Raw genomic sequence first — 24,722 nt, forward strand, 5'->3', positions numbered from 1 at the left:
CACTTGACGGAAAGTATTTAGTCGCCTATGAGCACCTACAACACCAGAAACATTGCAAGTCCATTGCCAGCCATTTAGGAAGGAATAAGCACTTTTCTTGAAGGTTTCAATATCGTTTTTGTTAGGAATATCGTTGCTGGAAGGTGATTCCAATTCTCAATACAGTTGTGCGTGGAAAGAAAAGTAGTATTTATTTTCATTTAATAATATACAGATCAGCAAATAAAAAACCAAAATTAATATGTACATAATATTTAATTACAATTAATTCAAACCGATTTTTTGACGGCCTCATTGATATAAAGGATTAGCACACTGCTTTACTTCTGACGGTCGCAGGTACGATTCCTTGCATGGTGCAAACATTTATTTTTCATTAGTATGATTGTTTGTATCGGTCTGTGTTTTCTATGTATATTATGTATGTATTTACAAAAACATCTATGTATATATCAGTCGTCTTGTACCCATAACACAAACTCTACCTAGATGGCGCTGTGTGAATTGTCCAGGATTATTATTATTATTAATTAAAGGACACTTTCTTCTTCACATCGTCAATAGTAGGTTTACTTTTGACTTGCACTCTAGGTGCGCTAATATCTTCCCTATCATCTTGGACATTAGGTTCAGTAGGTGAGCTGATGGCTTGTTTTGCTTCTTTGGCGGTCATGACGGCGAGCTTCCTGCGTAGTTCTCTTATTTGCGCGGCGCTCGCGAGTTGGGCGACACCACGGGACAGCACTTCTGCTCTTAACTGTTCACATTCTGATCTGAAAAATAGAAATTATCAAGTTATTCCATGATGATATTTTAAAAAATATCATCTCTATTTTCCATTCTTTGAAACAGAGATAGACAAGGTAACGAAACTAAAAGGTGCGGACAATAATTATGTAGAAAAATGTTTGTAAGGTAATGTATGATAAGGTTTGTATTATTTACGTATCTCACTCATGATGACACTCGTCTACAAGTGCTGCTTGTAGAGACTGGTCTGCTCTAATCATTACAACTGATTTACTCTTATACTTAGTCAACCAGATGATTGTGTATTTAAGAATTAGTGCTAGTTGGTAGTTTCGATTCAAACATTTCAACTTAAAAATGTAGTAACAAATATTTAAAAGAGTTATATGCTAGTATCTTGTTAGTTCTTGTGATCAAACACATTTACGAAGCAGCACATGTAGTATAAGTTATGTTGCATGTAGTGTGGTTCCCACTAGATTTATCGTCTATAGATGGTCCTGATTAGCCTTTGAGTTCTAGTAACTTCTTAAGGCAAGGTATGCTGTGGGGGACTTCACTCGTCAATTTGTTACCTAACATATTCAGATGATTTTCTAGCAGTCCCTAATATTTGAAGATTTTTAAGTTAATTTGATTAAAGAACTTTCTATTCTATTCTAATCATTAAGAAAATACTTACTTTAGATGGTCCAACACTCCAGGCAGCCAACCATTAGCAGTCGGTTCACATAATTTGCCAAACCACTGTGCCAGCTCCCGTCTCTGCCTCTCACAAAGACCTGTCAGCTGCGTGATGCGCTCTTCATAGCTATCTGTAATGTGAAATATAAATATACCTTAGCGACTATTATGCCAGATTGGGTATATAACCTTTATCATTACATAATATAAAACAAAGTCATGGTCGCTGTCTGTCATTCCCTATGTATGTATGCTTAAACCTTTAAAACTACGCAACGGATTTTGAAGCAGTTTTTTTTAATAGATAAGAGTGATTCTAGAGGAAGGTATATATGTATAATACATGTACGCCCGGGCAAAACCAGGGCGAGTAGCTAGTAATCTATATAAGGGACTGTATTACAAAGAATTGACATGATGCCTACAACTTCCTTTTATAATCACACCACTCCCTATGAACAGGGAATTCATACCCACACACTGGAACCTATGTGGTCTTGGACTGCACCATTTTAACCTGGTATTCTATGAAAATTTCATCCTTTTTCACAGCAACAAGCTGTATTAGCTTTATAAATATATTCACCTATAAGTTCCTTGTCATAATGTGCTGATGCCCCAATTTGCTGCTCCCAAATAGTCTGTTTCTCATGCAGCAATGTGTCCACTTCTGCCTGTTTGTTTGCAAGCTCTCTCCTTAACTGCAACAGCATTAAATTATTTGTTATAAACAAATACTACGATGTTGGCAAAAAAAAGCATACTGCCCATCTGATTACATTTTTATTTATTTATTTCAAGATAACAATAGCTTATATTACTAATTTATAATTTTACTAATCTTAGCCAATTATAGTAATCCATGATGTAATTAGAGATTCATTACACTGAACATAAAAAACCTTATTATATTACATGTAGGTAATTATAGAATTACATTACAATAGCCTACAGACACCTGTTTATATTAATTGGACTCAATGCTTAACTGCAATAGCATTTAAATATGATTTATAAGAATGGTGAATATTAAATTAAATGGAATCTAAATCTCTAGTAATCTTTATAAAAGCCATTGTATATATTAGATATTAATAACATTAGATTATAATAATATTATTTGTATTCCATAAGTAAAAAACTTGGTCACAACAAATGGGTCAAGTTCATAATAATATTTTTTATATAAAATTAATATTTGTACTATGACTAAAATAATTTAAATATATTTTAAAAATTCATTATATTTTTAAGAAAAAATATTTTAGTAAAAGAGAATATTAACATTGTTAAGTACTACTTTTACAATAATTTATAAAGTTTTACACATTGTCATCATTTTTAACATATCTCTAATATATAAGGAGATAATAATTATAAACATTTACCCGTGAGTTGGTCTGTTTCATTTGTATTAGATTCTTAGCCATCTCCTGCCTTTTGTCTTCAACTTCAGCGAATATGGAGTTGCCTTTAGCAGCTGGAATTGAAATGATGAAAAAGATTAATGTCTGCAATTGAATGCTAATATTCGAAATATAAAAAAAATATGTTCAATTAGATTATATCTTGGAAAAGAGAATCTCTCAATTCTACCTGAATGTTATTTTAATATATTAAATATAATGTTGGAATTATTAATCATTTAATATATTTATTGTAATGAAAAATATGAACTATACTAGTTTTAAAAAATGTTAATATATAGAATTCTTCTGTATGTGAGTTGGCCACCTACAACCTCCTAAATGGCTAGAACAACTTTGATGAAATTTTGTATGCACATTTCTATAGGTTCCTGGATGGTTTGAGAAATACAATAGACCCAATAAAAGGAACTACTGCAGCATATGTACTGGATCTGTTAATACATATAAAAATCTCATATTACATCGTTTGTTAAAAAATTATCTGCAACACCACTAATTTTAATGAAATTTTGTAGTGTATAATATTTTGCAACAAATATACACATAATATTTTTATTAATATAATAATATTTACCATGTGGCTGTACATCCTGAGCATCAGTGCACTGATGCAGCAATGCTCTCGCTTCCGCTAGATCCGCCAAAGTAGCCGCTTCGCGCTCTCCAGCGGCTTTCAACTCCTCACGGCGCAAATCAGACGCCGCCTTCACTTCAGACATCTCTGTTAACAGCTCCTCAGCTCTCATCCTCCACGACATGATCTCTGCGCGTGCTTCCTCAAGCGCTGCTTTTGCTGCAGCAGCATCAGATAGAGCAGTGGTCACAGCAGCTCGGGCTTCGTCAAGCTCGCTCGTATCTTTAACTGGACTATGTCTTTGATTAGCAATTGCTTGTTCCTCCTTCAGTCGTTTAATTTCTCCCTGAAACTTTTTAACTTCCACCGAATGTTTATCCAATATATCCGACCTTTCCTCATGCAATGATGATATCTCATCTTGTAGAGATGTCAACCGAAAATTCAGTTCATTTCTTCGCTTTTGTTCGTCTGCCTGATGGCTCTCCAATTCAGCGTTCAAATGACTTTGAACGTCCAGAGCGGTCTGATAACTCCTTCTAATATCGTGCAGTTCTTGTTTTGTCGCTTCATAGCTGCTAGATACATTTTCAAATTGTTTTTTGAGTAAGTAATAACGTTCGGATAATTCGCCGTTGGTTATATCTTCTATTTCGGTACAGCCGGTTTTGTTACTTATAATTGAATAATCCATTGTGATATTACGAAGTTTATTAATATTAATTTGCTTATTTTAGTATTTAGAACTATAAAAAGAACAAAAGTTTCAATACGATATATGAAAAAAAAATATTTTGATTTCAAAATAACGACGGATACTGTTGACAAAAGAACGACTGAAATGAATGAAAATTAGGGATGCGATCTGAGACGTGTTAAACGAAAAATGCATTCTTTCGAACAACAAAATATATTTTATAAATTGTTACACAACTGTGAACCGACATTTCACCCTAAATAGAAATCAAAAATTTATTTTTGTTGTCAAGAACCACAAAATTATTTTAATGTTAAATTCAAAAACTTGCGATGTGACTCCATACTCCGTTACTTTCGCCTCTTTTTCATAGAACAATAAAAAATAAATCTGTTTTTGTTTAAGACTTCGCCTCGAATCGATTAAGAAATCGACATTTTTGGAAAAGAATCAGCACTGCCTAACAATAATTACTTAAATATTAATAATCCCAAGATCAACTTTTTTCAATTTAAGTTGTATATAGGTAGAATATTTCTCCCAATATTACAGAAGTTTTTTTACACTGTAATTTTTTTATTGTTATGAAGTGGTACCATCGGGGTCACTGTCGAACTAAGCATTGTGAAAACTATCAAAATTTAACGCTGGTATTGATAAAGTACTGAAAAGGCTGGCACTGTCATATCTCACGACACTATGTCATTTCTGTCAGCGAACGGCACAGAGTAATTTTTGCCCGCTGTCAACAAAAGGAAATAAATATTATTTTTCTTGTTTATTTCTGTAAAAATTTAAATAAATGTTTTTGTTTAATTTAGTAAATTTGTAATAAATACCATTTTCTTATTATTTATTGTTATCAAAACGAAGTATAAAAAGTTACTTTATAAAGTTGTAACTTTAGTTTAACTAATTTGTTTCATCGTCATACTAAATATGTCTTCACCGCCCCCTACTAAACCCCCTCGGGGTGTAAAACAGGGAAAAGAAACGGTAAAAAATTTCTTTATATATGAAACTATATTTAAAATTTAAAATTTCTAACCTCAGCTATTTTCTTCCTGGAAACCATCATGATAAATTTCTTGTAATTTGGCCACTCTACGCTAATTGACCTAACTTTATGCTTATTTTATCATCCTCCATTGGTGCCCTGTAAGTATTAACCATCACTACTGGCTGGTGCATCTGTAGAAGTTTGCCTTTTACTACTTTATTCAGATCCAATTATCACATGTAGGCTGTAAACATATTTTTTCATGGATGATATGATGGTGCATCCGCCTGGACTATCGGTTTACGCTGGCGGGACACCAGTGGTGAATTTACCTCTTAGCATGAAGGTCAAACTGACATGGTACATTGATAGCAATAAGATCATCAATCCACATTACTAACAATTCCCTTTTCCCCTGACTATAAAGAGTTATCTGTGTGGCTTTCTCACTCTGCTGCTACCACTACTATACCATGCAGCTTTCTTTGTGAGCTGTGTTTTGTTTGTGGGGCAGATAAGGCAGTGAAATTACAGGATCAAAGGCAATCTTAATCTAAATATATATTTTTTTAATAGTATATTTGTGTCATCATATGTTTTCTTAATTGGAAGCTGCAGTAGTCTGTAATTAAGGTTGTGCTTAGTATATTAAATATGTTATATGTAATGTAATGTAATTGTGTTGGTGTAAACCTTGTTGGTGACCTAATTAATTAAAAAAACAAAAATCCTCTGTATATAGCCTATATTTACTGCTTGATATCAGCTACCTTGTCAATTGTAACACATAAAAACAATCCTTAAACATTATTTTTTCTTAAAACTCAATTTATCGTTTTAGAGTGGCTTGTTGATGTCAGTTATTCGCACATTATCTGCAAGTGAAACAAATGAGCAGAGAGAGAAAGAGAGAGCTAAATTGGAGAAAGAGTACAAGAAGAGTGATGCCCGACTCGATGAGCTGGTGGCTATACATGCACAGGAGATCATGGATGTTATGCAAGTGGGTTAATTAAAATATTGTATTTAGCTCATATTGTTTTTGTTTTGAGAACTATAGAACATTAACACATGATTAACGCATGAATAGTTAACAACCTTGAGATGCATTTTTATCAAATTAATAGTGCATCATCAGAAGTGAAGTGGTATCATATTTTATAACAAACTCCCAGTCTTGAATTTTCCAGAAATTTCTTTGAATTTGTCAGAAAAAAATTCAAATGTGTCATAAAATATTTTCTTAGTAAAAAACCTTATTATAAAATTGAAGAATTTATATATGATAATAATGTTTTTGTAGAACATATCTAACTTAAAACTGACAATGTTATTTGATTGAACAGAGATTAAGTGCATAGTGTACCGAATAACAACACTTATAACATCCCAGGCTTTTCAAGTGGTCATAAATTATTAAATTTGATAAATTTAACCTCAGTCCGATCTCACTTGTTGTGTTATTTGCCAGTTCGCATCAACCAAAGCCTTTATCAGCTTCAAGCGGCCTTTCTGATATCAAAATTGCCGGATTGAATCCGATTGATCGAATTTAGGAACCAGTTCTGGCACTCGCATACTGTTAACACACCTTCTCCACACACATCGGTCAATTTCTTACTGGCTTGAACAGCATTTTTGTCCTTTCTGTAGTAAATAAGATATTTCGAAAATGCTGCTTATTCCTCTCTATATTTAAAAGGTCACCAACCAAAAACTACTGCATAGAATTAATTGTAATTTTTCACACACAAGCCTTGCTATATGAGCCCTCAAAGCATATAAAAATTATACGGCTTAAGTGTGAAGTTGAGTGCAAAAAATACAATTAAATTCTAAGTTAGGAAAAAACGAGATTACTTTCCGAACAACCTAATACATTTTTGTCTTGTAGACAATCGTTTAAAGTTTTTAAATTTATTTAAAATATTTTTCCCTTACAGTTTTAAATTTACACAGAATATATAATTTTAGAAGTATTTAGATAACGATTAAGACGGTGTACATAATTTAATCGACTCATATAAACCGAGGCAACTCCAACTTCTAATTTTGAAAAATGTAATTTATCTTGGACGACGCGTGGCGAGCAGAAGTTCAGCGCGGTGGGCGCGGCGCTGCAGGCGTGGGGGCGGCGCGGGGACAGCGCCGGGGCGCGGCTGGCGGCCTGCGGCGGCCTGCTGCAGCTGCGGCGCCGCGACCTGCGACGACTCTGGGCCGACGCGCGCACGCACCACCACGCGCTCAACATGCTCACAGACATGTAACCGCACCCACCTCTCTTTTACCCTTTACCACCCACTCACTACAGTGACATTTTTAAATTTAAAAGTAGAATATATATATACTGTTAAGTTCATTTACTTTCATTTATTGTATCGAGTAAATGATGAAATATTTGTTCATTTACTTGTTACAATAAATGAAAGTAAATGAACTTAACAGTATATATATATTCTACTTTAGTAATATTTGAAAATTATATTTTATAAACTAGACTCGTGGATAAATGCAACATCAATATATAAGGACTTTAAAAATTACTACTATAAAAAAGATTAATCTGAATCTCAATAGCAGTGTTTGTGTTTTTAAAAACATATTATTTGTTATTATTTCAATTTGCTGTTGGTTTTCAAAATAATAAATCTTAAATGTGTCTTTAGAGTATCAAGTCTGTAGAATATAAAATAATATTTTGAAGAAACTGTAATGACATAAAACACTCGCGCAACCACGTGCGAAGAGTGAACTCAAAAAAAAAATTAATTCACGATCGCGCTTATTGATTTTCCCGCGCTATACATCGTGCGTGATCCCAACTTATAGTTGTGGAGTACAGGATGTCGGCCTCACGCCATTGTTGCAGCGAGCGCGTGGTAGTAGCGGAGCGCTCGGTGCGAGCTGAAGTTGCAGCGGGCCGGCCGTTGGCTGCGGCGCACGCGCTGCGGGCCGCACTGCAGGCCGCCGACACCACGCTCGCACACGTGCACGCACTCGCGGCCACGCGCCACCACCTGCAGGTGAGACACGACGCTGGTGACGCACGCGCTGCGGGCCGCCGACACCACGCTCGCAGTGCACGCACTCGCGGACGCGCCACCACCTGCAGGTGAGTATCGTCTGTGGTGACGCCAGCTCTGAGGGCCGCTCTGCAGCACGCCGACACCACGCTCGCACACGTGCACGCACTCGCGGCCACGCGCCACCACCTGCAGGTGAGACACGACGCTGGTGACGCACGCGCTGCGGGCCGCACTGCAGGCCGCCGACACCACGCTCGCACACGTGCACGCACTCGCGGCCACGCGCCACCACCTGCAGGTGAGACACGACGCTGGTGACGCACGCGCTGCGGGCCGCACTGCAGGCCGCCGACACCACGCTCGCACACGTGCACGCACTCGCGGCCACGCGCCACCACCTGCAGGTGAGACACGACGCTGGTGACGCACGCGCTGCGGGCCGCACTGCAGGCCGCCGACACCACGCTCGCACACGTGCACGCACTCGCGGCCACGCGCCACCACCTGCTGGTGAGACACGACGCTGGTGACGCACGCGCTGCGGGCCGCACTGCAGGCCGCCGACACCACGCTCGCACACGTGCACGCACTCGCGGCCACGCGCCACCACCTGCAGGTGAGACACGACGCTGGTGACGCACGCGCTGCGGGCCGCACTGCAGGCCGCCGACACCACGCTCGCACACGTGCACGCACTCGCGGCCACGCGCCACCACCTGCAGGTGAGACACGACGCTGGTGACGCACGCGCTGCGGGCCGCACTGCAGGCCGCCGACACCACGCTCGCACACGTGCACGCACTCGCGGCCACGCGCCACCACCTGCAGGTGAGACACGACGCTGGTGACGCACGCGCTGCGGGCCGCACTGCAGGCCGCCGACACCACGCTCGCACACGTGCACGCACTCGCGGCCACGCGCCACCACCTGCAGGTGAGACACGACGCTGGTGACGCACGCGCTGCGGGCCGCACTGCAGGCCGCCGACACCACGCTCGCACACGTGCGCACTCGCGGCCACGCGCCACCACCTGCAGGTGAGACACGACGCTGGTGACGCACGCGCTGCGGGCCGCACTGCAGGCCGCCGACACCACGCTCGCACACGTGCACGCACTCGCGGCCACGCGCCACCACCTGCAGGTGAGACACGACGCTGGTGACGCACGCGCTGCGGGCCGCACTGCAGGCCGCCGACACCACGCTCGCACACGTGCACGCACTCGCGGCCACGCGCCACCACCTGCAGGTGAGACACGACGCTGGTGACGCACGCGCTGCGGGCCGCACTGCAGGCCGCCGACACCACGCTCGCACACGTGCACGCACTCGCGGCCACGCGCCACCACCTGCAGGTGAGACACGACGCTGGTGACGCACGCGCTGCGGGCCAATACAGTTTTTTTTATTCTACGACCTTGGCAAACATGCATACGATCTAATGGTAAACGGTTCCCATAGCCTATAGCCGCATAAGACACCGAGGGTATCAGTTAACCCCATATGTTTAGTAGAGCGTTGATCGTTGAACTTAATTTGTGTCGGCAGGGCAAGAAACTGGAGGTGGTCGAAGCGGCAGTGCGCGCCATCAGCGCGGCCGTGTACGGCACCCGCGCCGCGCCGCGCCCCGCCCCCGCTGCACTTCTAGCAGGTAACTGAAACACTGCACCGCTGCTATACGGTGACACTTGCACTACTGTGCTGTATCACTGCCACACTTAACTCATCGCTTCTGCACTATGACACTGTTGCACTGCCACGGTTAATACACCGCTGCGACTGTCTGATCATCCACACTCTCCTAGGGAGATAAAGGTCGGGGCCTCGGGGCGAACCCCTTTGCCCCGGTACCTACTCCGGGGGCAACAACCTCCGGGTGGCTAGCTTAAAGCCTCCAGAGCAAGCATACATAAAAAAAAAGAAAACTACTTAAACTAGCTTACTAAACGTAATGCCATACTTAGGGACAGTTTTTTTTGTTGTTGCACTGCTGCTGCTCTGTTACACTATTGCGTTACTGCATCACTCCTGCACTCACTATATGCTACACTGTCTTACTTGTATACTCCACGACTGATATCAAACAATCATACTTATAAATACAAATGTTTCCACCATGCGAGGAATCGAACCCACGACCTTCACGCTAGAATACTGATATTGCGGAATGCACTGCCCCCTAAAACTGAATATGAACAATATATTATTTAATAATATATATAATAAATGTTGCATGAAAACACATTTTCAAACACTCTGTATTCTTGCCTGTGTACGAGACTACACTCTGTATATCTGTAATATACTGATGAAGCTATTATATTTGCTTATAACTGAAAACTAAAATAGTTTCGTTTTCAGTTATGATTTTAATTGAATTTAGTTACAAAACATACAATAAACTCGTCCTCCTCTTTTCTCTTTTACTTTCTTTGTAACAGATCTGAAAATAAAGCAAACAGTCACAGAAATATACTAGAATTCATTGCATAAATAGATAATTAAACACATTATTGGCAGAGCTTACAAAAAGCGAAGAAGTAACAGACGAGTACCTTCAAGACATTACTCCGGAATTCGAAGCATCTTTGTCTGAAGAAGATAAAACGTTCGAAACCACGGTGATGATATCGTTAGAGGCGATAGGTGTACTCGATCAGCTGAAGGAAGCTACAGAAGTAAGATTTTTAATTAAAATCTGTGTTCAAAATCTACCCTGTAACATCGTAAGCACAGATTATTATATTAGAGTCCGTTAGTTTGTGTTCCCGCGGCTTCCCTTCCCCTCCCTTACCAAGTACTGAACGGACTGTACGGCGGCCATGACGCGCGCGCATTGTGTTGTGAATTAAAATTAATTAGAACTGTGTTAAACCTACTGTGAAACTGGAAAGCTAGCGAAGATATCTTCGAGACCCTGAAGCCCAAGAAATCCGCAGAACCATAAAGGTACGTGACTGACGCTTCCCCACTAAATTCCCCTATATATATACAGAGAGTAAATTCCCTAACATTTTGGTAGCAGAGTAGTTTCCCTAACATCTGTTTATCTTTATTTCACAGCATTAGTCAGAAAAGGTATACTAAGCCGCAAGTATATGAAACTACCCGTGGTAACAAAATAAATGTCATAGTTATCACAGCAGACCCTACAAGGAACCTGTTCCTGTTGTAGGAACCTCTTTTTTCTTTAATTAATTACAGCTCATGGTACTCATTATTATTGTTATAATCTGTTTTTGTTAATATAGTTGTCTATAGGTGAAGTTTTTTTAATTTCCAGAAATTCAAAGTGCAAATCCAAAATGAACTCTTGGAAGTGATCGATACAGTGACACGTCGTATAATCGAAGAAGGCGACGTGGAAGTGGACATTGAGGGTGAAGAAGACGGCGAGATACCCGACACGGACAGTGTGACAGAGATGGGGCGACCGTTGGCTAGACTAATGACCAGCTTGAATGAGGAGTTTAGGGAATGTGCTGCAAGAAATAAAAGGTATGTATAAATTTAATTATTTGTTGAAATAAATAAATTATTATTATTAATTTATGAAATATGACAGTGTAACCATCTCACTTTCTAGATTATGATATGCTAGTAATGCAGCTCAGGTTCTTTTCTAATTTAATTTTTGAGCCTGAGCCTTTTTAATTTTTTTTTTATATTTAGAGTCTGAATTCAGTTTCTTTTGACACCTTCTTCAGATTTTCTACCTGCCATTAGTTTCTATCATTTGTAACTTTTCCATTGCATGGTCACAGTTAACTGTAGCTTGTCTTTCCATGTCTTGTTATCGCTCTCTTTTCCTCTTAAGGACATCAGTGTATTGTTATTTTACTCTATTTCGCCTTTGTGTCATGCATCATCAAGCCCTAAAAGGTTTTTGTTTTATGTATTAATATAATGATTTTACAGGCTTCTGCAACTATGGCGAGCGGCACTACAGAAATATCATTTATCCGATGCTAGCTTGCACACAGAACAACATTATTGGAGTGCAGTGCAGCAAGTTGTTAGTAATTTTTCTATAATTTTTTATAGTAATTTTACTGATTTTGTTTTTAAAAAAAAATTGTATAATAATCTTCAATAAATGAGCTGGATGTGTTGGATAATATAGATAGCTCATTTATCGAAAAAGGCTATAGGCTACAATCAACAGGAGCAATAATCAATGTTGCAAAAATATGAAAAGTGCATACAGTACTGTTACTATTTTCTAAGTGAATACATAATAACGCTGATATTTGTGTCGTGCGCAGCTGCAGTTGCTGGTGACGGAGTACCTGGACATCGAGAGCGTGCGGCTGGCGGAGGCGCGCGCGGGGCGCGGAGGGGGCGGCGGGGCGGGGGGCGGGGCGGGGGGCGGCGCGGCGGGCCCCGCGCCCCCCGCGGCCGCCCCCGACCCGCGCCTCGCCGACTACTTCGCACGCAAGCGGCCGCAGCGCCGGCGACACAAACTATTCAAGCTTGCAGGTTACTTTCTTGAGGGTCGATAATGGAATGTACCGTCGCCTGTGCTAACGGCTTACGCTGGCGGAGCACCAGCGGAGGATAATAAGATGAACATGAGGTCAGTTAGCCCATCGTGACAAATTCGCATGATGGTTTCCAGGGGGAACCGCGTGGAGAGTACGTTGATATGGTACATTGCTAGGGATTATCAATTTTCATTACTAACAATCTCCTTCCCCTCCGCTTGTAGGTTAATTACTTATTGTAATTTGACTAGTGGATTGAAGCAAAATTTCAGACCGAGTCGAAGGCGAGGACATAATAGAGCTGAATGTGTTGAATATGTGAAAGAAATAATGAAAAATATATTTAGTACGTTAAACACTATTCATGTTCAAAAATTAAATTTATTTCAATTCAAATGTACAATGATCGGTTGCTTTTTTACGATAGAAAATCAACAACGGTAACTAAGGAACTAACAATGATAAAGACGCCGTTTAATGGTTTCTTTTAAACAAATGTCGAATGATATTTTTCAACATGCTTGATTTGTAATAAACTCAACCATAAAACCGTGATGCACACGGTTGCTTTCCCGCCGTTTTACTTTTTTACTGAGCACTACGTACTAGCCGAATACTCACGACGATGATATTCATATTTAATTAAAAAAACACTAATAGTGTGGTGATATATAATTTTACTATTTACGTTTATAATGCACGCGTATTTTATACACCGCTTCATATATCGACAAAACTTTACGAGTGTTGAACAGTATAAGAACCTTATTTTGAATTGCGTACGCAGCTACGAGCGAAGTGAGCGTGCTGGTGACGTCACGCCGCCGCGGGCCCGTGGTGTGTCGCGCGGAGCCCGCGCTGCTGTACGCCGTGCTGCGGCCGCTCCACGCGCTCTGTGCGCACATCGAGTCGCTCGCCGGGTATGTACCAGGTGTACCCGTTATATATGAAGTTTGTTAGGGGTTTTTATGTAATTGGAATGTCAAGTTGCAGCTTACTTGATGGTAAGTGGTAATTGTCGTGTACATGAATAGTACTACCAGGCATTACGTTATCATGTGACAATTTTGAAACCTTATCTTACCTTTTCAAAGTACTACTCTTTTCAAACTTTGTTGTAACAATAATTGGACAGAGTACTTCTGTCCAATGATTTTACTGCCTAATCACATTATCTGAAACTCAGTGATGTGTGAATTGACCCCCGTCTCTTCTAGGGGAACATACTACGATTCGGCTATACGTAAATCGTGCTTGGTATATATCCTTTTGCAAATACTGGCGTGTGTAATTGTTTTTTTTTATTATTATTTAATTCACTTGTTTGTGGGCGTGTAGGGGTGGCGAGTGCTCCCTGCGCGCGTTCCTGTCGGACTACGTGCGGTGGTGCGAGGCGGAGCGGCTGGCGGCGACGGCGCGCGCCGCCATCGACGCCGCCATGTGCGCGCCCGCCGCCTGGAGGGAGCGCGCCCCGCCCCCCGCCCTCGGGCCCGCGCCGCCCCCGGCCTCGCCCGCCCGGTGAGTACACTCGGACCACGGCCGACGCCGACAAAATCATAGCGTTACGATTAGCAGACTTATACATTACATAAGGGCCATTTTTAATTTTAAGCCACAATTGGCTGGAGCTTGATACGAGGGTTTTCTGGACTAATCACATCGAATCATCAGGAATAATGAAATTTAAGACGCAACGTTACTTGTACGACTTTCATGTTTAAACTTAATAAAAACTACAAAAATATATGAAACAAAATATTAGCGTAGAAAAAAATAGTAGGCGCTTTAGCTTTACAAGAGAATGTGGTCGCAGGTTCTCGTACCCGGCGGTGTTCGCGTGCTGCGCGGGCGCGTGGCGCGCCACGTGGGCGGCGTGCGGCGCGGCGCGGCGGTGCGGCGGCGGCGCGCTGGCGGCCCCGCTGGCGGCGGCGGGCGCGCTGGCGGCGCACTGCCGCGCCGCGCCGCCGCGCCTCGCGCCCGCGCTCGCCCCCGCCGCGCCCCCCGCGCCCGCGCCGCCCTCCCGCGCCGCCCGCTGGCTCGCCGACGACGACATCGTGCGGTTCCTGCAGTCGCTGCCCAACTGGCGCGCGTTGACGACGCGTGCGGCGCACGCCAGGGACAATGTCGACGCGCAGGTACCTTTTGTTGTGCTGAAATTCATTATAGGACTAAGGGTATACTGTTTATGTGTTGAAACAATTCATAAACCACTAACATTTGTAACACTACAATTGTTTATATGGACATATGCGAAAAAAATATATATTGTAAGATGAGTTTGTGGTATAATACAAAAGTAGTGAATATTATATAGGTAATGTATTGTTATTTGTTCAGGAGTTAAAGGAGTCGTACTCGCGCGAGGCGGACACGCTGGTGTCGACGCTGGGCGACGGCGCGGTGACGCGGCGAGAGATCGTCGCGCACGTGGGCCAGCTCGCAGACCTCGCGCTGCTCGCCGCCACCATGGTACTAACACAACAGTCTCACGTGTACCGGTGTCAGCAGTCATGCTCGGACACGCCGGTGACGGCAAGAAATCACACACATAATAGTGTGTGCTCTCATAATTTATCCAAGTGCTACAAGTACTACAATAAGACTGAAGAATTTTCTGGAGTTACCTCAAAATAAATTTAACACTGATTTATATACTAATTTACAAACTACTACTAACGCTTACTTAACAGTGGTTTAAGTTTTAAAATTTCGTGGTGTAAAAATAGTTTCTTATTCTCAGGACTGGTTATGCACGAACGTAAAGACGATACCATCGTTATTGAGCGGACCGTCGCCCGGCTCCAGCGGCTCTATAAAGCTGACCGATAAATTCATCAATGATATCAACTCGACTGCCTTAGTCTTTGAGGAGATATCGCACAAGTGCCTGCTCTTCTTGCATCTAGAGGTAAGAGTACATGGCAGTATATTAAAGTTTTGTAAGGGTCTGCAACCGGGTCCCTGCTGTTTCAGGCGTCCATAGGCTACGGTAAAGTCAGATGAGCCGTATGTTTGTTTACCATCATCTAGTACAAAAAAAAACTCTGATATTTTAATATTCGGAAGGAATACTTCGTATATATTTAGTACGAAATCTCACCGATACATTGGCGAAACTATTTAAGGTATAAGATTTAGTTTTAATTGTTTCACAAATGTATATGTATATGAAATAAAAATACTTCGGCTTAAATGTCCTACGTGAATAAACTATTTTTGATTTGATGTAATGTTTACGTGATACGACAACGATCGTAACACGCAAACGTCGCCGTGGGTAAAATTTGAAATGTTCGTGCGTACGTACAGATGCGCATCGCGTGCGTACACTACCTCGGGCAGGAGGAGCGCGGCGGGGCGGCGGCGGGCGAGGGGGGCGCGGGCGGGGGCGGGGGCGCGGGCAGCGGCGGGGAGGGGGCCGCGGGCCGCGCCGCCGACCGCCTCGCGCACGCCCTGCTCGCCTTCCACGAGCTCGCCGCGCCCGTGCTCGCGCCGCACATGCTCGCGGTACGTACCCAACAAAATGTTCCTAAATATAGCGTTTCTTAGGTTAAGTTTAGTTTAATTGTAAGTTTTCTTATCGAGTTATGTATTTGTGGGGTAAAGAAGTAAAAGAGTAGACTGTGAACGATCTCCAACCTGATTTATTACTGGATTACAAAATTCTAGCCCGATATTAATACTACCGAACGCTTATATTTTAATAAATATAAAAATCCGCGTGCGGTCGCTATTCCGCTAGAATGTGTCCGTAAATCTGAGTGACGATAAGAGCTACAGCAACGGTTACATCGTTCGATGCCCCGCGTCCCCGAATCTCTCCGAGGACATCATTGTGCTCTCTACTTACGGCTTGAATCATGTCTTTTTTTTACTTGAAGAAAATCCCTCATGGAGACCTGCCCACACCGGGAGAGGCAAACGGGTAGTGTTAGACTCCTATTCACTAAAAACTCCAAGATGTCCTTCATCTCCTTTGCTATACTGCCCTCTCACGTGCCTACTTTGCAGGGACCGTCCTTATATTTACCGTTATGAAGTTATGTCCCTAGCTTAAGTTATTTTTTTAAGTAACTCGTCCTGAGAGGCTCGTAATCCCGTTACCCAGGGTTTGTTACCGCCATAATGCTAGGGCAAAGGAGTTCGTCCCGAGACCCCAATCTTTACCGTTCTAGAAAAATGCGGATGACTAGTGTCAGTTACGCGCCCGCACGCACGCATTCGTTATAAATATTATATAACGAGTATATTGTATCGTGATCAGTACATAATGGACGGCGTGGGCGAGATGATGTCTGCGGCGGTGGTGTGGCGCTGGCAGGGGGAGGAGGCGGCGGCCGCGGCCGGCGCGCGCCTCGCGACCCTGCGGCACTGCCTCGCCGCGCTGCAGCTGCCGCACGACGGGCTGCACCGGGCGCACGCCTACCTGCACCTGCTGGCCTGCACGCCGCAGGTACGGACACACACACGGACCACGGACAGACATCGACGACGGCTCATTGATGGCGACCCTGCGGCTCTGCCTCGCCGCGCTGCAGCTGCCGCACGACGGGCTGCACCGGGCGCACGCCTACCTGCACCTGCTGGCCTGCACGCCGCAGGTACGGACACACACACGGACCACGGACAGACATCGACGACGGCTCATTGATGGCGACCCTGCGGCTCTGCCTCGCCGCGCTGCAGCTGCCGCACGACGGGCTGCACCGGGCGCACGCCTACCTGCACCTGCTGGCCTGCACGCCGCAGGTACGGACACACACACGGACCACGGACAGACATCGACGACGGCTCATTGATGGCGACCCTGCGGCTCTGCCTCGCCGCGCTGCAGCTGCCGCACGACGGGCTGCACCGGGCGCACGCCTACCTGCACCTGCTGGCCTGCACGCCGCAGGTACGGACACACACACGGACCACGGACAGACATCGACGACGGCTCATTGATGGCGACCCTGCGGCTCTGCCTCGCCGCGCTGCAGCTGCCGCACGACGGGCTGCACCGGGCGCACGCCTACCTGCACCGGGCGCACGCCTACCTGCACCTGCTGGCCTGCACGCCGCAGGTACGGACACACACACGGACCACGGACAGACATCGACGACGGCTCATTGATGGCGACCCTGCGGCTCTGCCTCGCCGCGCTGCAGCTGCCGCACGACGGGCTGCACCGGGCGCACGCCTACCTGCACCTGCTGGCCTGCACGCCGCAGGTACGGACACACACACGGACCACGGACAGACATCGACGACGGCTCATTGATGGCGACCCTGCGGCTCTGCCTTGTCGCCGCGCTGCAGCTGCCGCACGACGGGCTGCACCGGGCGCACGCCTACCTGCACCTGCTGGCCTGCACGCCGCAGGTACGGACACACACACGGACCACGGACAGACATCGACGACGGCTCATTGATGGCGACCCTGCGGCTCTGCCTCGCCGCGCTGCAGCTGCCGCACGACGTGCTGCAGCTGGGGCGCACGCCTACCTGCACCTGCTGGCCTGCACGCCGCAGGTACGGACACACACACGGACCACGGACAGACATCGACGACGGCTCATTGATGGCGACCCTGCGGCTCTGCCTCGCCGCGCTGCAGCTGCCGCACGACGGGCTGCACCGGGCGCACGCCTACCTGCACCTGCTGGCCTGCACGCCGCAGGTACGGACACACACACGGACCACGGACAGACATCGACGACGGCTCATTGATGGCGACCCTGCGGCTCTGCCTCGCCGCGCTGCAGCTGCCGCACGACGGGCTGCACCGGGCGCACGCCTACCTGCACCTGCTGGCCTGCACGCCGCAGGTACGGACACACACACGGACCACGGACAGACATCGACGACGGCTCATTGATGGCGACCCTGCGGCTCTGCCTCGCCGCGCTGCAGCTGCCGCACGACGGGCTGCACCGGGCGCACGCCTACCTGCACCTGCTGGCCTGCACGCCGCAGGTACGGACACACACACGGACCACGGACAGACATCGACGACGGCTCATTGATGGCGACCCTGCGGCACTGCCTCGCACACGGACAGACAAACAGACATTAACAACGGGTCATTGGGATCCCTGTGGTCCGCAAATATGTACACCCTTCGGTGCACACTCCACGACGTGCTCCAAACATTTAACAACAGATCATTGGGGTCTGTATCCTGTAGTACTTAGTAATAAATAATTAATATAAATTTATAAAAATAAGTAGACACACATATATATTTTTTTATTCTACCATGGAAAGCAAAGTCATCACCAGAAGAATGAAAAAGCAACTTATGTATTGCTCTTTTAAATAAATGTTATTTGAAATGGCTACACATTAACAAGAGGCTTACGATAATCAACATAGAACATACTCTTTTATTGTGCAATCAAATAATATTGTCAACTATAATTATTAATTTTAATTTTTTAATTTTCAAAAAGTTTATCTTTTACAAACTCTTCAATTTTATAATAAGCTCTTAACAAAGGTTTAACGAAGTTAAGATACTCTGTAAATTTTTGTATAAAAAATAATATAGAAATAGAATAGACAATATTCCATTCTATTTATTATGTCCAGGAAATAATAAGCTCGATACGCGAAAAAGGCGCCCAGTTTACGGAGCTGCAGTACCTGAACGCGTTCAAAGTGATCGGCACCCGGCTCGGGCTGTCGGCCGCAGACATGCGCGCGCACCAGGACCGCCTCGCAGCCGCGCTAGGACACGTCGGCGTCACCGTCTGAACCACACTCCACCAAAACCCCCACACTCTATTTTTTTTTTACTTACTATGTTTTACGGCTCTGGATACAAGTCTTTTTGAAATCAAACTGGTATTTGGTGGAATTGTACACACCACAATACAATGTTGTTCTTATGAATGATAATGGAATGGTGCACCCGCCTGCCCTAACGGTTTACGCTGGCGAAGCACCAGTGGAGAATGATAAGCTGAACATGAGGTAAAGTCAGTTAACTCATTGTGATAAATACATGGTGAAGTCAGTTTAGTTAGTTCATTTCCTTGGTGAATTTATCACGATAGTTTCTAGGAAGAACCATGTGGAGTACCTGACATGGTACATTATTAGTCCACAATACTAATAATCTCATTCCTCCCGATGTTATCGGTTGAGACATGACAAAATGGACATTGAAATATCTATCTTATACACTAAATAACAATAGTAAAAATATAAGGTGGGGTGACACATTTGTGCGGTGCTTAGTAGACTACATGTAGTTCGTCTTACTAACCCTAATTAATTGCAAGTATTAGATTGAAGTATCCACATTTGTGGTTACGAAGGAGTCGCGTATATCGTAGTATTATGTTTCAATGTCGACATATGTGTAAGACTACGATTTATTTGCACTGACATTAAAAAAAAAATTGCATGTTTTATATTGTATTTACTTATTTGAAATGTTTAATGCTAATGTATAATTGTAACTATGCACTGCAAATATTCTAGAAAATATTATTTACTGTTGTATATTTTAATCACTTATGTTAATATTGTAAAATACTATAAGATGATTATTATTTGAATAGTTATAACAAACTGCATTTATATTACTATTAATAAAAAATATTATTTAATTCCGTAGCATTTTATTGAATCTATTATCCTAATACCTAAATTAAAAAAAAAAAAAACATAGGGTCATATAACGAATTCATCTAAATAACTATTTTAATCAACATGGATGTATACTTATTTATTTTGCCCGGTTAATGGTAAGAAGGGCGAAACTTATAAATAAATAGAAATATTTTTTTATTTAAATAAACTTAATATAATCTTTTTTAAATAGTCATATATTTTAATGTTACCTAATTTGGAAATATATTCATCACAATAAAAACCAGCTATTGGAAAGAAATATGTTTGTTGATCTTTATAAATAATTGTTCAACAATATAAAGACCTTTTTTTTTTATTCTTATCACATCCTTTTTTTTTAGTTTTATATTATCAGTTATCCTTTAAAGGAACGGCAAAGGGACCTATGCCCATACAGCCAATAAAGACATATTGACATTTACGAACTGTCATCTATCAGTTGTCAATGCCAGTTCCTTTTTTGTAATGTTTTCTTTTCTTGCTTAAGTTTATTTACTAGTTTAAGAATTATATTTAATATCTATATTTAATTCATTTGACTATATTTCTTTAAAGTCTATCAAAAATTATTTATTCATTCAAAATAGATCGATATTTTTAATAAAAAACTAACCGCTAAATGTACCTGGCATCATTATGGCTGACGCAGACACGGACTTAGCTAAATTGAGAAAAGAATGTATAACTAGCTTATATTTGTGTACAGACAATGTGAGCAAATATTTAGATGAGGAAAAGGAATCCGAATTTGCCAAACTCAAGTCTTACGTTAGTGAATACTGTCTATTAGAAGCGCAGGAAGATGTTGCTATTCAGGCGTTGGAAAAGGCAAAAGTAGGTTATACAACCCTTATTTTGTTTATATATTTACAACATGTCTTACAATATATCTGTTATTTTCTGTCACAATATTTATCAGATACTAAAATGTTCTCTATCCAAAAATATATAATAAAATTCTTAATAATAAATAAAAAAATACATTATACAAGTATGTAGCCAGTACGTCAGCAACAATATCCTTAAAATATAAGGTGATACTCTGCTCCCTAGGAAAAATACTGGAAATACTGAAAAAGCAAGCAAGCTTTAATAATGTTAGGAAGCACATGCTGACTCTTTGAGGGATAGTTTAGGGAACTTATTAAATTAATAAACAAGTTATTCTGTTGTATGACAATAAATGCATGGGTGCACTGTACATAGTTCTAGGCAAAATAAAACATATGTTATGTAGTCCTTGTTTAGCATTCTCATCAAAAGGAAATTAAAATTGAGTCTTGACTTAATTTTTTTTTTTAATGGACGATAATGGTATGATTTCCTGGCCTGCGCTAACAGTTTACGTTGGCATGAGGGGAGGATGATAGGATGAGCATAAGCTCAGGTCAGTTATCCCATTGAGGTAAATTCACCAGTAATTTATTATGATGGTTTCCAGGGGAACCGCACGGAGGTCAACATTGTTAACAATGGGGTGATCAGTACACATTACTAATAATTCCCTTCCCCCCTCATAACTTTAATTAATATAGTCAATAGAACTTGTAAACCACACCACTCTGTCTCCCTAATCCTGACATTCAGTGGCGGATCATGAATTTGTGAGGGCCTGGGCTAAATCTGTTTAGGGGCCTATAATTATATTATTTATCTAAAAAAATACACCGACTAGAGATTTCTCATTCCTTTCTTTAGACGCGCCATTGCATGGGTTGAGTGATCTCAGGGTTGGCAACCTTATGATAGGTTTTTTAACATTCTAGATGTTTTTTTTATATTCTAAATATTGTTTATATATATAAGTGGGGACTGGGGGCTTTTGTATCCTCGGGACCCTGGGCTGCAGCCCAAAAAGCCCTTAGGTAGATCTGCCTCTGCTGACATTGGCAAAATCACCAACCTCATTTGGCAGAAGTCCTTCAAATAGAGAAGAAGATATATTAATGACAATGCACCTTTGCAGAGAGAAACAGACATATCAAATGTGGACACACTGCAGGAAAGGTTTAAAAGTCACCTAAGCAGCCTTGCAAGTAAGCGACTAAATATAAACAATCATCCATACATGTTGGAACTGAAGAAACGGTTTGACAAGGGACAGCAGGCTGCCAGACGTAAGTATCTTATATTCACTAGCACCTTGGAGTTGACAGAGAATCGACTCTCAGAGGTCTCAATTCATAAACCAGTATAGCTGTTACTTTTTTTTTATGTAACTGGAAAGTTAGACAATCAGATCTACTTGATGGTGAAAATAGCTTATAAACTGCATCATCTTTAGCACCAGTCATACCTTGGCAAGGTATGACTGGTGCTAAAGATGATTCTGGTAGTTTGAATCAATGTGTCACAAAACCATACAAACCACAGTTGCCACAAGACATAATCATTGTTACAGATTTAATATTAAATTAATAATATACCAATTAAAACTGTCCAATTTCTATTTTGAAATTGAGACATCAGCAGCCTCATAAGATTAGATTTATATAAGTTTTTTTTTACAGAGAATCTAGATGAATCCGATATAGCTATTACTGAAACACAGGACCAATATGTAAGTTATTTATAATAATATTAATAATAATTTATTTATTAGTAGTTATTTAGTTTTTGTAACTAACTAAAAGAATAGCTTAAAAACTATCTTCATGAGATTACACTTTAATTCAATTTATAATTCCTTATCTAGATTCCGAATATGTAGATTGAAATTTTTACTTCTCTGTTACGTACATAATTTTTTTTCACATGTTTCTTATCATGAGCCTGCATTTAAAAAATAGTGGTAAAATAAAAAAAGACTATTAAAAAATGCTTACATTAAGTTTATTCGAATAATGGTTATTTATGTCCAAGTAGCCCTTGGATATAAATAAGCATTATTCAAATAATAAAGATGATTTCAATTAAAAATATATGTTAACTATACTTCCAGATTGATCCAATAACAAAGAAACCTATAGTTGATCCCGTTAAGAATACAGTTTGTGGTCACATATATGAAAAGGACGCCATTATGAACTTAATTATCAGGAATAATAAAACCAAGTGCCCAGGTATCTATGTATTTTATATTAGTACTAGCTGACTAATTTATATGGCAATATTTGCTGCAAATGTTGTTTTGGTATATAAACTAAAGCACTAATATTGCTATTAAAAATAGGAGTTTATGGTAAATGAAAGATGGTAGTTGTATGTATATTTCAATATCAAATCATGTATTAAAAAAAAATCCATAACTTGAAAAGAAAAATAATTGGTTGGCCATCTTTATTAGTTAGGTTTATGAAGAATAGCTTGAACCCTATTTTTCATACACTTAAGTGATAATGGTGGTCCAACCCAATTTTTTTTATTCTCAGATCTACTGACCATAAAAATTCATAGGAATTGCTTAAGTTTCTGAGGAGTTTTGTTTCAAACACTGTAATACGAGAATTTTATATATTCGATATACTAATATTCCTTCCATACTTATGTTTGTGAAATAAAGGTGGTTGGTCTATATCGGACCGCAGTTACAGTTATGTGTGTTTCTGCCGGCCGGCCACCGTTTGTGTACATTACAATCAGTCGCCAAAATACAACTGCGAAGACAAAAACGTCGTTTCATTTAAATTTAAGTACAAAATTTCCACTTCTCCCAAAGCAAACAGAAAGCAGCTTTAACACAATCAACAAAAGCTTAAATAAAGTTGTCTTTATTAAAACCTTGAAAGCCAAAACCTCAGATAATTTTTATTCGTCTTAATATAGCAGTATTTTATATAAAAAAAATTATCGTTTCAGTCGCCGGCTGCGGTAACCGCAGTCCAATCATGAAGCAACATCTTATCTCTGATGAAGAGCTTAAGTTCCGCATGACTCTTACGCAGCATTCCACCATGATACAAGAGCGGTCCATTTTGAATTTAGACGACAGCATAAATTAAAAAATAAAAATAACAAAAAAAATCACTACTGTTTCCTATTCACTACAATTTTACTAACAAAGCTATTTACTTGTATAGCTATTAATTTTTTATGACAACAATAATGTAAGTAGTAATTTATACTCGACTGTGATCAAAATAAAGTAATATTATTCGATATTCTTTGTATTTTTTTTATTAACTTTTGAAAATATATATTAATAATAATATCCCTGGATAGGGGGGAAGGATGGGCATTACTAGTTAGTTCCCATTACTAACAATCAGTAATGGGAACTAACTAGTAATGCCCATTGCTAGCAATGTACCATGTTAGGTCGACCTCCACGCGGTTCCTCTTGGAAACCATCGTGATAAATTCATTGTGAATTTACCACGATGGGCTAACTGGCCTGACTGGCTTTTTCTATCATCCGTCACTGCTGCCCCGCCAGTATAATCCGTTAGCACAGGCGGGTGAATCATACCATTATCATCCATAAAAAGATCCCTGGACAATTCACACAGCGTC

The 24,722-nt window shown here is 41.7% G+C and overlaps 3 protein-coding genes across 3 annotated transcripts; 2 read left to right on the plus strand and 1 right to left on the minus strand.

The window, feature by feature from the left end:
- Window positions 1-499: 499 nt before the first annotated feature.
- On the minus strand, window positions 500-4,241 carry LOC131854301 (protein Spindly). The gene is made up of 5 exons (XM_059205400.1): window positions 3,439-4,241; window positions 2,823-2,914; window positions 2,021-2,135; window positions 1,433-1,565; window positions 500-773 (listed from the first exon to the last, which is right to left on the minus strand). Exons 1-5 carry the CDS (start codon window positions 4,130-4,132, stop codon window positions 527-529), a joined length of 1,281 nt encoding a protein of 426 aa, XP_059061383.1. The 5' UTR covers window positions 4,133-4,241; the 3' UTR covers window positions 500-526.
- A 726-nt stretch (window positions 4,242-4,967) lies between these two features.
- On the plus strand, window positions 4,968-19,833 carry LOC131854311 (exocyst complex component 4). The gene is made up of 17 exons (XM_059205408.1): window positions 4,968-5,131; window positions 5,977-6,138; window positions 7,229-7,398; window positions 8,005-8,158; window positions 9,711-9,813; window positions 10,683-10,840; window positions 11,446-11,660; window positions 12,081-12,177; window positions 12,428-12,641; window positions 13,434-13,566; window positions 13,985-14,119; window positions 14,445-14,781; window positions 14,984-15,115; window positions 15,387-15,554; window positions 15,956-16,153; window positions 16,911-17,099; window positions 19,221-19,833. Exons 1-17 carry the CDS (start codon window positions 5,075-5,077, stop codon window positions 19,383-19,385), a joined length of 2,787 nt encoding a protein of 928 aa, XP_059061391.1. The 5' UTR covers window positions 4,968-5,074; the 3' UTR covers window positions 19,386-19,833.
- A 953-nt stretch (window positions 19,834-20,786) lies between these two features.
- On the plus strand, window positions 20,787-24,358 carry LOC131854316 (E3 SUMO-protein ligase NSE2-like). Its single transcript, XM_059205414.1, has 5 exons — window positions 20,787-21,104; window positions 22,237-22,387; window positions 22,781-22,830; window positions 23,212-23,332; window positions 24,069-24,358. The coding sequence occupies exons 1-5, from the start codon at window positions 20,907-20,909 to the stop codon at window positions 24,209-24,211; spliced, it is 663 nt and encodes a 220-aa protein (XP_059061397.1). The 5' UTR covers window positions 20,787-20,906; the 3' UTR covers window positions 24,212-24,358.
- The last annotated feature ends 364 nt before the right edge of the window (window positions 24,359-24,722 follow it).

This window comes from Achroia grisella, unplaced genomic scaffold (assembly GCF_030625045.1).
Source record: "Achroia grisella isolate CSIRO2021 unplaced genomic scaffold, CSIRO_AGI_Agris_v1 utg976, whole genome shotgun sequence".
Taxonomy (NCBI): Eukaryota; Metazoa; Arthropoda; class Insecta; order Lepidoptera; family Pyralidae; genus Achroia; species Achroia grisella.